Genomic DNA, 16193 nt, shown 5'->3' with positions numbered 1-16193 from the left:
TTCTGCAAAAGAGGGGCAGAGGTAGAGGTCAGATGCTGGAGTCCTTATCATCACTGAGTAAAGTCTCTTTTGAGGTTTGGTGTTTGATAAGAGTGGGCAGAGGCATAAGGTGGAGGAAGCACAATGGGTGTTGGTCTGTTGCTGACAGCTCATATCCTGCTGGCCTGGGAGGTGCCTGAAAGGAGCTCACTGTGAAGTTGTCACTTGTTTTCCATGGGGAACTGGCTCCTCCTGGTTCCCAGCTGCCACATCAGTTAAAAGATAGCTTAGAAAGTATTTAACACTATCCTAATGCATTTTGTTAGCCATGACCAATTGTTGCCACGTCCATGGTGGATGAGGACAAGGCAAAGAGTACCACTGAATGTAGGAGGGAAGATTATTTTTATTGTGATGCATCTATTGAAATATATTTTACAGCCTGGGATAGTTTGGTTTGCTGGGACACAGCAGTCATATTCAGGGAGATCAGGTGTATGTAGCTGAAAAAATGAATATCCAACAAAAGAGAACTCACTTGTTCCACTGTGGTCCCTGTTCCTGGAGAACAGCACATGTAGGACCTTGCCAGCACAAGGATAGTCCCCTTTAACACAACTGGCCTAAAAGACCCATGAAGAGAATAAAGAACTTGCAGAATGAATTTATTGTAATGTTGAAATAATCTTCATAGTTTTTGTCCTCAAATGTATTTGAACTTTGGATAAAAATGGTCAAGGAGCCTCCTGCCCCCTGTACATAGCATGTAGGGCTCTGCTTCCTGGCATGCAAAGCAGAGAGTTGCAGTGCCTGTGGTGTTTTCCTCTTTTTCCACGCCCTCACCTCCTGCTCCGGGGTGTTTGCAGAGCCAGTGGGGTGGACCAGGGAGCGACAGCAGCAGCTGCCGCCGCAGGAATGTGAACCCACCTCTCCTAAGGATCAGCTTCCCGCCCGCAGCTCCCTCGCTGTGGAAGGTAAGCCTGGTACGTGTGCAGCCCCAGTGGCTCTGGCATGCTTTTAGTTTCTGCGAGGAACATGCCATGAAATACCAGCTAGAAATGCCTGCCGAGGTCCTGACGTGAGCAGGCATGTGCATGTGACCTTGGGTGGACATGCTGCAGTAGTGCAGGGACACTTGCTGGCGTGGCTGCTGGGGCTGAGAGAAGGATGGGCTTCAGAAATAACCCAGAGATCTTAACTTGTGGCTACAACTAGTGAGGGAGCCTACTGATTTTGTGTTTTGTTTTCTTTTAACTTTTTGACTTAAGTGTGTGGCAGAAACTGTCTCTCAAAATCAGATGTGATTTCTGTATTAGCCTTAGTTATTTTTACTGGTATATGTGACTTCAATAGGTGGCTTTTAGCTGAGTATAGTATGATTGAGCACAACAGGGTCAGAATTAAGCACTCAACAGTCGGAAGTATTATGATTTGATGCTGCGCAAATGAAAGCTACTGGCTTAAAAAAGTAGTGGTGTGGATCTACTATGTGTGATATAGGCAGCCCTTGGCTACAGCTGTGTCAGGCTGAAAATGAAAATGTGCAAAGTAAAAGAATTGCAGTAGCCATATGAGTGAAAACACAGCTGAGTGTGACAGACAAAATCCATGATACTCACTTCCTTCCTTCTCCAAGAACAGCAGATCAAGTGAGCACAGAAAATATATCTGCTTGAATAGTTTATTTACACAATACTACTATTTTGGATATTCAATGCTTGCTTCTTACAAAAAAAAAATATATATACAACCCGCTCTATATCTTCATTTCTTGGCATCTTGTTACCTTCTGCTCTGAGAAGAAAAACAGGTGTCAAGAGACCAGTGACTGTAATACAAAGAAGTAATCGAAAATAGCACAGTAATTTAGGCAATGTCTATAACATGCTTGTTACTTAGCACCTGTTTACTATGTTTTCCCTTGCAAAGTAGACCAGGAAATACACAGTTACTAGCAGTGTTTTAGAAAGTCCTCAGAGTAAAATAACCATTATTTCTATGTCAGAGCCAGAAATGTACTCCCATAATTATATAAAACCAAACTCTTATATGGTTAGGATCATGGTCATTTGTCAGGTCTAGTGCTAAAATATCATGTAAGCGAGGTGTGGTAGATAACAAAGTGATGTCAGCCTTTCTACACTATCTCCACAGTCTTTATTTGTTAGCATTCAGGCTATGGAAGAGCCCTGCATCTGATGTTTCTTGTGCTCCCTGTTTTCAACACGATGGCATGAAGTTTGGTGTCATATTAAGTTTCATTCTTATCTTTTTGCTGCCATTCCCATCTTCAATGCAGTCTGTTCCAACTCCCTAGTATTTGGACAGTCAGCAGTATGACACATCCAGAATAGGAGTTTCAGTTCACAAGGAATGTAGCAATTAGGCCTTTCCCTATGCTAGTATTTTAATTTTCACCTTTTTTAATTTTTTTTTCCTTCTTATGGAATCCAGTGTTCAATCTGTAGCAGCTACACAGTGAATGGAAAAGGTGTTATGCTTTTTCTTGTGAGTGCTATTAGACACCTTTACAAGAATAATGTTGGAAAACCTGCTTGTAAACAGGATCTTATATTGGAATTATTATGAGTAAAGTCAATTCATAGTCACTTCTTTGTGTCTTTTTGTGGTGATCACCTCTGACATTCACATAGGTGAGCTAATGCTTGAAAACAGTATCTGAAAGTAGAGAGTATGAACATGATTGAAGGTTTAAGTTTTAGGGTAGTTAGTAAGAGTGCTAAGTTACACATAGGGTAAACTCCAGTCTGCCAATGCTGCTGTAGTCTGTATGGACTTACATGTGTCTTGGGTGCTATGTTGCTCGTTCATTTCACCAGTGACAGCTGCTTTGTTTCTGCCACAGGTGCTCATTCTCCAGTTTGAGGAGGGAACAACTCCCCTGGGAGCTGCCATTTGGGACCCTGCTGGCAGCCAGGGTGTCTCTGTCACTGATGGGACAGGGCTGGGGAGTGCACCCAGCAGACACAGCTGAACGTGCCCACCTGAGATGCTCCAGTCCTTGTTAGTGATTTAAAACCATTGCAAATGGACAGGTTAGTGGGTGCAGAGGCACTTCAGGTTTTTCACTTGTGCCACAGGAATGGTCGGTAATGTAAGCAGCAGGGTAATGTAAGCTGTTGTTTGAATCCCACTGAAGTTGTCTTTTGAGGACATTAAATTATACAAAGGCATTATGCAAGTCCCTTGCCACAGGGATAAGTTTCAGCCTCACAAAAAAGATTTTGGAGATATGAACTCCTTAATACTGTTTCCGTTCCTGCTGAACAGCAGAGAACTACAGCATTCCTATGGGTATTATTAATATGTTGCTTACTCTTGTTCCTTTCATCCCAGCTTTTCCAGGAGATGCAGTGAGGTGTATTTTTACTCTTATGACATCAAGCTCATATTTATTCCCTCTACTACGGCAGCCCTTGTAGATTTGACTGGTTCTTAGTGTTTGCCTTGCCACACTCACTTGTTTACTGGCTGCCTTACACTTCTGAAAAGGACGGTAAAAGAGAGACTAAAGACAAATAATTGTCACTGGAGTCACTTTTTCTTTTCTGAAGAATGTTTCAGAACAGGAACACTCTAAAGCTTTTTTTCAACAGCTATTCGTATCTAGACTGTATAGACTGTTGTGTGACTTCTTCGACTGACTTTTCTTCCTACCTGAGGCTCTAAATGTCATGTAGGTATAGCATCTGTCAAGAAACAAGCAGGGTAGTAAGGAGTATGCCTAGTTTTGGCTGTCATTTCCACAAAGAGAATTGAAAAATGATAGATGAAGAAGGCTTTTATAGTTATTTATTTATCTATCTATTTATTTATTTTAAACGAGTCTTCTTTCACCAGTGTATTGAGCGGAAGAGAAGGAAAGGATGTTTTTGTTTTCTTTACTAGGGATTTAGTGAGATGCTTAAGCTGCCACCTTTACAAAGGGCTACAATTTTCTTAATGAACCACAGGTTGACCAGAGAGCGTATTCTCGTAGCAAATATTTCATGTGTCATTCTGTGGTGTTGTGCTTCCCCTTCCCTTGCTGATATATGCAGAACCACCCTTGTGTGTGAATCGCCCGAGACAACATGGGCCCAGTTGGCGTGGCAACCGGAGGGTGTGTTATAAACCTTGGCATCCACAGCAGAACCGCCGAGAGGTTCCCCCCACACTGCAGTTTCTAATATTGGCCTCCTGACTTTATCATTGTGAACCAGAGCCAAGTTATTCTTCTACAGTCAACTAAAACAGACTTCACAACCACCATCTGTATGGGTATTAGCTCCATTTTAGCTGGTCACTGGTAATTTCTTGTATCTAGGAGTGCTCATAGTGCCTGCTGAACATTTTGCAGTTCTTTCTGCATTTTGAAAATCCAAGATATCATGTCCTGATATTAAAAAAGGAGAGTACACTCTGCATGAGCGTATTTTAGGATAGCTCTGTTCCAAACACTCAATGGGGAAAGGTCAATAGTCATGCTAAAGCAGTGTTTTGTGCACCTTTTGTCTCTACATAACAACATATGGTGCCAGCTAATCATATTTGTCATTTCACTTGCCTAATTATCTCTGTGAATGCAAGTTAGTGCTACTGAGACGTAACTATTAATTTTCGTGGACTTTTTCACTATGAGCTTTTGACGTAGAAGGGGCAAGGCAGAAGTGAATGGGGCTGGTAACCAAAATCCCTCATAAACAATTTGCTGTGATGCCAAACCAAAATTTATTGTAATCAGAGACAGCTGCTTCCCCTCTCTCCACACTTCTATTTGTGGATTTTCAATGGCTATAAATGGAAACATGCGCTGACCAGAAATCACCACAGTGCTGCCTGATACTTCTCTATCCCGACTCCAAAAGTACAGGAGTATTGAACATGTAGCCAGGTTAAATCACTTCTGCTCAGGATATTAGGGTGTTTTTTTCCCCTGAGAAATGGAGTTAGGAAAACATGAAAGACAAGTCACAGGAAAAGAAGCTTTAGAGCGAAAGCAAACGGTAAGATATATTGAGAAATGTTCATATTCTTTTTTTTTTTTTTTTTTTTTTTTGATTTAGTGATAAGAAGAAAAGTCAAATAATCTGTTGTACTTCAGAGGAGTGTTTCCTGTCTTCCTTTAAACACTGACCTTGAAGATTAAAACTTCATGTATGTTAAATTAATGATGATGATACATTTCTGTTGGAATCATGGAAATTTGTGAATGCATTTTGTGTGCATGTGAATTGCAAAAACTGAAATCTAGTTCAACATTGATTTGTTGTCATAACCCAGACTGATAGCTATTAGTTGGTGGTTTTCTTGGGTTTTTCCTGAAGGAGTATGTTACTTCTTTGCACATTATTTTCTATAACTTTAGATCAGTAAATGGCAGAAGAAATTGTTTTCCTGTGTCTGGAGCTTACTGAAGAGAGGTGTGACCAAAACAAATTATTAACAGAAATTGAAAACAGTCAAAACACAGCTTATTCCTAATTAATGCAGGCTTGAAATGCAGTTTGTAATTTGCCTTGCATTAACAAGGTTCTTTTCTTGAAATCACAAAAAGGGAAGTTTATTTTTCGCTTTGCAAATCTGTGAAGAAAGGTGGTCATCACTTTTGTTAAACAAACTAGCACTGAATGTTTTATCACTTATCTTAAATAGCGGCGGTGTTGCTCATGGTGGGCCACCATTTACTCTTATTTAATTATGTTTGCTCCTGCTACCCTAAGTGAAGTGAGACTTAACAAGCTTGAATGTTGCTACTTAGTTTTAAATACAGCTTCACTGAGGCAAGGTGCATTGGCTGGGAAACATGGGAAGTGCTGAAACAAAGTAGTGACCTGGCTTTAAAGTACCTTTTTTTTTTTTTTTTTAATGAAAAGGAGTATTTGTCTAAAGAGTGATAGGCAAAAAAGCATTGCTAAACCTTCATCATGAAGTTATAATATGAATATTATCTAATGTTTTACTTGTTTATTTTCTTAATAGTGAATTAATACTTTAGACAGTGATCTAATTTTGAATTTGTGGTTGAAAAACAAAATATACAGAAAACCCTAAAATCAACAAATGCTTTAGGGAAGCTTTCAAAGGAAACCTTTGAAATTTTCTTCTAGCTCGTGTGGAGAAAATATGTAATCAGACAGTATGATTATCTAATTGCAGACTGCATCTTGATGCACAAAGAATTGAACAAACATCCTCCAGTGAGCCTTTTCCAAAATGCAGACAGCTTCATGTTGAACCCTAATGATTTTCTGATGTCTTTCTCTGTGTGTGCCATTTATTAATTTTAAGAATAGCAAACTGGTGCAAACAGGGACCTCACGATGGCAACCACATTAACGCCCACGCCAGGTCACCCACTGTTTGGTGGATTCAAACCCGAACCCTCTGAATGTGTTGAGCTGTGAGAGCCCCCTCAGCAGCAGCAGGTCACATCCCTGTGGGTGCCCAGCGAAGGGGCCAGGGGAGTTTCAGGGAGCTCTGCTGACAGCAGAGGAATGCTCTGGCCCCCGCCTGCCCTCCAGCCCCTGTGCCTGGCCCCAGACCCTCCAGCTGAGTCTGAGCCTCCTCTCTATCCACTGCTCGCTCTTTCCGTGTTTAGTCTCAACGCCTTTCTTTCCCATTGCTAGATGGATTTCCCTTTGCCTCCACATTTTTTTCCTGGTTTTGTATCTCCTGGGCTTTTATTGACTCTGCCCTTTTCTCTGTGTTGCATGCACGTCAGGTCAATATTCAAACACTGCATGGGGGCAGTGTCAATCTGTGGTACAGACACTTTTTGTACATGTTATTGTGGATGCCTGTTCACATATTTAACTTCAGTATAGCAAATACACAAACTGTTTAATATTATAGGCACCACGAGGCATCAATTTTCAAAATTATAGCCTATAAAATGGATGATAATTTATATATGTATAACTGAATGATACTTTATTTTTTTAATGTATATTTCATAGGGGTGTAGGATAACTCAGGTGCAAAGGCAGCTCAAGAGGTCTCTATCCCAACTTCCTGCTTAAAACAACTATGGAGTCAGACCAGGCTTCTTGGGGCTTTATCCAGTCAGGTATTGAAAACCTCCAAGGACAGAAATTGCACAACCTCTGGGCAACCTCCTCCACTGCTGGGCTGTCCTCAAGGGGAAAAACTTTCTCTGACTAAGTCTCATGTTTCAGTTTTGTCTATTTCTCTTTCCTCTGCCATGCATTGCTGTAAAAAGCCCTGGCTCCAGCTCCTCAATAACCTCTCATGGGGACAAGGGCTGCTATTAGGTCCCCCAGGAGCCATCTCTTCTCCAGGCTGAACAAGCCCAGCTCCCTCAGTCTCTGGTCAAAGAGCAAGCGCTCCAGACCTGACCATCTTAGTGTTCTCCGCTGAACTTGCTTCAATCTTTCAAAGTCTTCTATCAGATGGCCCAAAACTGAATTCCTTATTCTAGATGTAACCTAGTGAGTGCTGAGCAGAGGAGGATAATTCCTTCATTTACTCCACTGTTTGTGCTCCTGTTAGCACAGCCCAGGATGCAGTTGGCCATCCCTGCTGCCAGGGCTCTCTACTGGCTCAGGCTCACCTTGATGCATGACAGGACCCCCAGCGTCTCCTCAGCAGAGCTGCTCCCAGGCAGTCAGGCCTGGGTCGCTGACAGGAGCCCTCCCTTCCCGGGCCCATAGTGCTCCTGTTGGCACATTTCTTCAGCCTGCCATCACCCCTCTGAATGGCAGCCCTGCCCTTGGGCAGGACTCTTCCCTGCAGTTCATTATTTGCAAACCTGGTGAGTGCCCTGCATCACCTCCTATCGGTCACTGATGAAGCTGTTCTACAGGACAGGTCTCAGGACACAGACCTGCAGCTCTCCACTTGTTACTGTCCTCCACAAAGAGTACAAAGCATTAACCATGAATGTCTGAGTCCAATTGTCCAACCTGCTTTTTAGCTATCTACTTGTCCACCATCCAGGCTGTCACATCCTAGCATGGATACGAAAATACTGTGGGAGACAATGTTGGAGGCAAGTCAGGGTAAACGACATCCCCTCATTCACAAATCCAGTCACTTTATCATAGAAGGCAATCAGCTTGGTCAGGTATGATTTCCCCTTGGTAAATCCAAGTGCTGTTCCCAACCACCTTCTTCCCACAGGCAGGTATGGGTTAACTCTTGCCATCCCTGCCTTGATCCTCATTCACTGCTGGTTGCTTTCCTTCTCCCTGATCCCTACTGCTAAGCGCAGAGCTCTGGGAGACTGTGTTGACGAAGGCTGAGGCAAATATATCAGTGAGTCACCCCAGTCTTATCCATACCTGCTTCCACATCCTGTGCTGCCTTTTTGCACCACGGCTCAGTCACAAAGTCCCTGCTTGGACATGCTGGTGTCCTCATAAGTTGGCTTGCCCTCCTGAGTATCAGCATGGACAGTCTTGCATGTGTAAGAGGTTGTTTTTACAGACACGATGGTTTTCCCACACCCCTTCTGTTTCCAAGTTGCTTTTCAACATAACAGGTCCAGGATAAGCCAAAGTCAGCTCTCCTAGAGCCCCAGGTCTGTGCTCTGGTACTTGCCTTCCTCAGTCCCCAACAAGATCTTCAGCTTCACTGTTTCACACTTGCTACAGCCATGACTGCCACTGAGTATCACGTCCCCAGCCAACAGCTTCCTCGATTCTGAATAAGAGATCCAGCTGTGCATGACACCAGTTGGCTTGTTCTGTGTCTGTATCCTCTGAATTGCTTGTCCTGCCATTTTATTCTCCAGCAGGTGTCAGGGAAGCTAAAGTTATCTGTAGAAAACAGGGTTCTTGATCCAGATACTTCCTTGGGTTGTTTAAAGTTGTTGTGAGGGGGGTTGCCCACTTCTTCACCCCAGTTATACTGTCTGCAGCCCAATCACAGCACGATGTCACCCTTTCTGACTTCTCCTCTCATCCTGACCCACAAGTGCTCATCCAGCCATGTTGTTCAACCTGTACAAGAACTGCATTCAAGTTGCCACTTCACACAGAAATCCTCCCCTCCTTCTCTTCCCTGTTTTTCTGAAGAGCTTGTGTCCATCCATTCCAGCACTATAGCCACGTGAGCTATCATCTCATCACATCTCAGTTATTTCTGCAATGTCATAGTTCTGTGACATATATATATTTATATGTTTAAGACAAATCTTGGTCTTGTATAATTTGTTACAAATATTTCTACATATTTTCAAAAGAACAAAGTTTATATCATCCTGAAAATATTCTGATCACAGTGTGTCAATTAAATAGAGATCAGTTCATGCTCAAAGTATGACCTCTGCAGATGACAACCTCACAGACAGTTTTATTAAGTGGTGTTGTACCTTTAAATTTGCTGCTTACTGTGGATAAGATAGATAACAGAAAAATCGTTACCACTTCAGGCTATTTCACTTAATATTTGTGAAAGTATCCTTGTCCTCACTTCCTGGAGGAAGACTCCTTGGCAGCCTCATCCTGAAGAGAGTGTTTGTGTGGAGGTGGTTGTGGAAATGGAAGATAATGGAGGGCCCACTTTGCGATGGGAAAATAGAATGACTCACTATAAAATAGATTGGACTAAGCAGACGGACTTGATTTTCCTTTTCATAGTTTTGATTTTTAGCATAGCTCAGAATGACAGAGTAATTCTAGAGTTTCCCTTTTGAAATGACGGCTCAGCTCAAAATAGTCTGTTTACATTTTGAAATCCTCCTCCATTAATGTGGATTGCCTCTGTTATTTGAAATTATTTTAATTATATTTCATACTTTTCTGTTTCTTATTTGATTTCTTCTCTCCCTATGAAAATATAGCACATGAAGTAGTGCATTTAAAATAATGTTTATGTTGTTGTTTAACAGGGAACATTCAATCTTTATCCTTTAGTTCGCATTATAAGGGTGGTTTTTTTCACTTTTTTGTTACATTAAGTAGTGATAGGGAAAAGAACAGTCATACAGAGAAAATAAATTAAACCAAATGAATATATGGATCAGAAAGAATGCCATGCACTGCTTGAAATGGCATTAATTTTCAGATGAGAGGATGTACTCTGTAAGAAATGGCCACAGGACTTCATTCAGAGAATCAGCATTTGCTTTTCCCAAACAATATGTTGATAGAGCTCACGCAGAGCATGACAGTTTGGATCAAGCCTATTCAAGTGAAACAACGATTAATCTTTGTACACTGGTAGCAACAGAAAGAGTCCTGTCAAGATCATGTCCTCTCTGCAGGAAGTGTGGGAAGTCTCTTCGGAGAAGACAGCCCGTTTCCTGAACTTTGCCACCTAAAGAAGCCCAAACAAGATGGAAGGTGGTAGTAAATATGGTCATGAGAGGAAGCTACTCGCAGGTTTAGTTGTTGATTTAACTGCATGTTAAACTGGGCAAGAACCGACTATGGGGCAGGAAGGGTTGTTTGAAGAGCAGAGCGGGAGGAGAGACCAGTGGAGGCTGGTGGGAGTGGGCATGACAGCAGGTGCAGTGTGCGGTCACCCATACGTGGGGATCTCTTCTACCAGGTCATCTTCGCTCTTGTGCTGGTAAAGGTCAGGGGCAGAGACAGCAGCACTGCCCCGGGGCCCAGGCTGCCCCCTTTTTGTTGGGAACAGAACCCCATCCATGGCCAGTGCTCTCTCGTGCTACCTCCAGATATGTACCAGGCTCTCAGAGCAGGTGCTGCCAGCTGCCCAACATGGCTGCAGTACTCGGAGCGGCCAGCTGAGCAAGCAGGGGTGGCTGCAGTACCAGCTGGAGAGACACGGTAAAAGCTCTTAGCATCAAGCAACAGGGAAAGAAGAGGAGCCGAGGAAAGAGCAAGTGTTTCTTTGTGCAGATGCAGGGAGTTAAATGCCTGGACAGCAGGATCATCTTCGGCAACAGCAAAAATCTCTACAGTTGACTAACTTCAGAATAGCTGCTCCTGCCTACAGCATCAGAGAGGAGCTGTACTTACACCTGTATGACACACCAGCCTGTGAGCCTCTTCTGGTGTCCACAAGCAAAGGCCCCTCCAGATTCACGGGTGGGTAGGGGAAGTGAGCCTGGAAAGGTTGAGATGGGAAGGATGTGCTTGCTGGTCAAGTGAGGCAACTTGTTTTGGTGTCTGTGAGAGGGGCAGGTCTGTAGATTCCTTGTGCATCTGGTATCTCATGTCCATGTACGATTCAGGGTCTGCATGTATGCATCTAGCCAGGACAGCAGTGTAAGATCACAGAACTGCACTGCTGAGGTCAGCCGAGCATCTTCTCTTTCTTTGGAGAGAGAAAGCAATAATCAGTGTGGGTGAGGAAGTCAGAGATTCACATGTGAGGTATAGCAATACAGCCTGGGGCACAGAACGTATAGGTGCTTCAGCAGGTTATGCTCTGTGAGGAAGCCAGTGGCAAGTATAGAGAGGACTGCCAGATACAAAAGCCTCCTCCTCTTTTGCCTGTTCTCTCCGCTAAAAAAGGACAGGCTGGTGGCTGTTGATTTACATGGTTTAGACAAGAGGGTAAAGGTGAGAACTAAAATGAGAAATTTTGTTTAAATCCTCTTTCTCAGTCACTTCACAGTAACTTTTCTACTTCTGTTTCCCTTAAAAACACACCTACCCAGAAAAGAAACTCCTAAAAATATATTGCTTGCCTAAGTCCATTCCTCACTTTCATAATTCAGTACTGAAATATGAGCATCATACTCGTCTCCAGCATAACATATGAAACTAAATAAACACACATTACTACATAGCCAGAGAAGGTTTTATGTGTACATGCATTTAAATGATTCCTGTTCATCTAAGAAGAGTGCTTTATTTCTTGCTTTAGAGGTTGTTTGTGACCTCTGAGAGCTTCTGTCACTGAGCTGAACTCAGCTGGGTGAGCTGTCACACTTAAGGTATTTTGTGCTACCCCGTCCCAAATTACAGCAACCTCAACTAAAAGGGTTGGTCATGGGACACACTTTCAAATATCCATGAGCTTTGGAGATCAGGACTGAGGCTTCACAGTGGCTCCAGGAAGAGGATGGTAAGACCCTAGCATGGAGGCAATCGTGTCTCACTGTGCAGGTGTCAGATGGCCAAGACAGCATCCCAGCTAGAGGATCAGTATTTCCTCTTGCATACCAAGAGATGAGGTATTCCTGCCGAGCTCTGTGGAGGCATGGATTACTCCAGCAAGTGATCACAGAGGACGAAGGAGTAAACTTGGAGGCTGCAAGTAGCAGCATATATTTACCACTGTTGATGTGACATTCAACAGGACCAACGCAAGTGGGAAGCACTGAATCCTGGTCTGCCCTACTTTCTAATTCTGTCACTTAGCCCTGACCTTACTTGTGTTTCTGCTACCTTTTCTTTTACCTCATGCCAGTCCCACAGAGGCACTGCTGGAACACTTGAGGTAGGCTTTGTTCACATCAGTGGAAAAAGAGTTATCTTGGAGAGATGTCATCAGCACATTTTTGGCTGGGGGTTGTATGAGACGTTACCATGCAATCTCATGCATGGATTCAGAAGGGGAGGGCAGCAGATTCCTGCAAGGACTTCAATGTGTTGATAAGAGAGGCTTTTTAGGAACAAGTAACAATTGTATATTTTAACTTTTTGGAGTGAGGAAAGATAAGACCCTCTGTAACAGTTGAATCAACTGCTGCAATGAAGTCATGCAGGGCAATTCAAATTATTGCATTCTGGGGGAGGCAGCAAAGATAGGAGTATTAGCATGGAGAAACAGCCCCTGCTGATGAATTAAAACAGTTTTGGGGAATGTTTCTAGACATTGGAACTCTCTTGAATTCAGTTAAATCAAAAGATTTTTTTGTGGTATGGTATTAGTTTAGTATTTGCCTGAACGGTATCCATGTGTAGCTTGAGAGTTAGAATGGACCAGAGATAATTTCCATAAATAAGTCTGGATATAGAGACCATTATTAAGAAAAATCATGACTTTTTTCAAAATATATCCATCAGAAATGTGGGAATGAGTTATGGACGATACTTGGGCAGATGTTCACTCTCCATTGCTTCTGCTAACACTGAAATTCAGGATGGACATGAGGAAAAGTTCCTTCATTAGAAGAGCAATGAGCACTGGCACAACCAGGGTATTTGTGGAGTATCTACCCCAGAAAGTTTTGAAGACTCAACTGTGCAAAGCCATGGCTGACTTGACTCGCTTTAGCAGTAGTCTTTATTTGAGGTGGGTGCTGGAGTGATTGACCTCTGGGGGTCTCTTCCAAACAACATTTCTTTCATTCTTTGATTATGAAGCTGCATGACTACATTTGTCAAGAAACGTGCCAACAACTTCTTCCATCTGCAAGAGACCTTTAGCACATTTAACATGGATATACAATGAGACTGTGTTCATTGTTAAAACCTCCTCGTTCGTGCATTTTAAACCCACTGCTTTCAATTCACTGTCCTTTGAATTCTGAAAGCACTCAATAATACAGCAGTGACATTAAATCTTTTACTTTGATATGAATTCTTGGGAACAGAGCTACCTGACAATGAACAGAATAAAAGGAAATGAGTGATTAATGAAATGCAGAAAGAAGGTGGACCTTAACTGAGCTGGATTTTCAGGGCAACAGGTAGACAAGAAATTACATGCTTCCATGTTCACTTTGTATTAACTATGAAATGCATAACATTTCAGTATGTTTTGCCCATGTTGCCCTTCCTTGGATATACAATTATAATCTCTTTAAAGGCTGGTAATTAGTGATTGCTTCTCAAAATAATTTTCCTAAATGTGTTTTAGACACTGAGTCTAAACACCTTAAACACTAACTTACACAGAAAGAACAAAGTCTTCCAAAGTAAAATGATTGAAATGTAAGAGCATCTGGTTTTCTGCTTCTTTGAAATAATACTGGTTTTCAGAAGAACAGTATTTTCTCTGTGAATATTTGAAAGACACCCATTTTTCAGCTTGGTTTACGTTGGCACAAAGGCCTTTGAAACAGAAGATTGTCTAGGGCAGGCAGACAGAAGTGTGCTAGCTTCTCAACCTGCTGGATTGCATACTAAATGCCGTAGTAACCACTCTGCAACCTTCCCTGGCTTTTGAAGGGTCACATGCCGTGCCAGTCCAAGCAGAGAGGGACCAGGGATCATATTCTGGTGTGCCAAGGCAGGGGAGTTACCGAAGTGCAGCCTTGCAAATGCCATCACAGCACATGCAGTACTGCACAAACAAACCTGCAGGCCAATGTCTGTTTGGAGGAAGGTGGCTTTCCACAATGGTTCTGCATTTTCACAATAAATTTTTATTCCCATCTGATTTTTTTAATGCTTATCATGAAATAGAGAACTGAACTATCACATGTCTTGTCCAGCACCAAAAACTGCATCTTACGTTTTGGCAGCGGTCATCCTGTCATCAGCTCAATTTGATGATGTTGTTTTAAGGCAAGATTGAATGTGATGGTCATACAGAAAACCTTTCTGCATTAAATACTTCATTGTTGAAAGTTAACTGATGGCTTTTTCCAAAGGACTGATGATGACATGTAGTACATACTGCAAAATACTTTCTGATGGCATTTTTACTATATTCATCCCTACCTGGTCAGCTTAAAAGGATTAATTCAATATAGATCGAACTAATGAAGATTCATTCTTGAGAAAAAAGGACAAAAGCCGATTTGCTGAATTTAGGTGAAAAATTAGTTTTGCTCAACAGGTTTTAGTTTGTTCAGGGTTCTGAAAAGTGGAAAGCAGCAGGCTGAAGATTTGCATCTCCTGAATTGTATACAAATGAATGTATTCACACTCCAGAGTTGACATATTTACGGAAACAAACAAACGAACCCCACAATTTCACATTTGTCTCTACGAGATGGAATCCTTACTGTTCTGTCTTTGCTCTTTCATTATTCTTATCTTGATCATGAAGAAAGTTTAGAAATCAAGCATGGTAAAAATTATACGGATTTTTAACTGCTATGTTTTAAATTATGTGAAATAAATCAATTGGATTCACCTGAACTACTTAAAATTGAAGAATGTGGAAACAGCCATCAAAACTGTTTTCCCTGTTGAATAGATTTAAAATTGTTTTCACGGTGGTTCCATACATCTCATAAAAAGTTTTTGACAGCACATTTATCACCATTTTACTATTTCTTACAAATGTAGCTGTTGGTGATTATTTTATATAACAAACATGCTAGAAAAATCATTAGGTTTTCAGCCTCAAGCAAAAACTGTCTCAATAACCTTCATCAGTAAACGCACCTTGAAATACATCCAGATCAAAAGCCAGACATCAGCTGAACTAAGTGATAATCAAACAAAGAGACGGTAATTCTTAGAAAAGTTCCTGAGCCAAAACTGTGCTCTCTTTTTTGATCTGAGACAACAATAGCAGAATGCAAAGTATTCGTATTTGAAATCCCAGCAGAGAAAAGGACACGATTTGTCTCTCTCTCTGTTTTTCTTTAGCAGATAATATTTTCACTCATGTCATGAAACGGATCTCAGTTGAAAATACAGCAGCTTTAATTATTTTATTTACAATCTATTAGTGAACTGACACTGATATTTGTACATATGAAAAAAATCCCAAGAAACTGCCAGTGGTTCATTTGTCAGGAGAGGAGTAGCTAGACCTAACAACAAAGTTGCGTGTGTTTTTTGTTGTTGTTGTTTGAATAGGAAGGTATCCTACTAAATACAGGCTGTGGGGCTTCAAGGTTGCTGAACTTGTCAATGACTTGTGGTGACACAAGGCTGCATCATGTGATGGATTGCCTGGGGTTTTCAGGAGCTCCAGTATTTATGGCTTCTAAGAATCTGCATCTGAAGAAATGTACTTTAAATTTCACAAATTAGGATTATCTGAGCAAATTTAATTTTCCCTCTGTTTTGTTCGTGTTATGACATAAATGCCAATAACAGGTTTATGGGCTACTTCTTCCTTCTCAAATAGTGATCGTGCTTAGGAATCACCACCAACAACTATGCTGAGATGTGATGTGATGTGATGTGATCGGAACAAAAGAGCAGTTGCCCTCAGTGATCTTATAACACAGTAAAATAGAACCTAATAATTCATCCTTCTGTTTCCAATTGAGTATTTTTGCATTTTTCAGAATGTGCTTCCTGACATATGCAGAAAATATAAGTCAAATGGTTGAGATGTCCAAAGAAAAGGAAACTTGACATTTTCACCCTCCCACACAATGGCAGTTGGAAGGCCGAGTTCAGAAAATGGTTCTTCACACTGCA

At 41.7% G+C, this 16193-nt stretch overlaps 1 protein-coding gene across 2 annotated transcripts in view; it reads left to right on the top strand.

The window, feature by feature from the left end:
- The first annotated feature begins 4776 nt into the window (after nt 1–4776).
- The window catches only part of MLIP (muscular LMNA interacting protein), a 107586-nt gene continuing 96169 nt past the window's right edge, over nt 4777–16193 (top strand). Inside the window, exon 1 of one of the 2 annotated variants that reach the window (XM_065833901.2) lies at nt 4777–4985. Coding sequence is in view for 1 of the 2 variants with exons in the window: in XM_065833900.2 (XP_065689972.2) it covers nt 4923–4985 (63 nt within the window). In the remaining variant the exon portion in view is untranslated. The remainder of the gene's footprint in view (nt 4986–16193) is intronic. The other variant, XM_065833900.2, reaches the window with a different exon arrangement.

This window comes from Patagioenas fasciata, chromosome 3 (genome assembly GCF_037038585.1).
Source record: "Patagioenas fasciata isolate bPatFas1 chromosome 3, bPatFas1.hap1, whole genome shotgun sequence".
Taxonomy (NCBI): domain Eukaryota; kingdom Metazoa; phylum Chordata; class Aves; order Columbiformes; family Columbidae; genus Patagioenas; species Patagioenas fasciata.
Note: the sequence above shows the minus strand (reverse complement) of the source record. Positions and strands in the feature narration are given on the sequence as shown.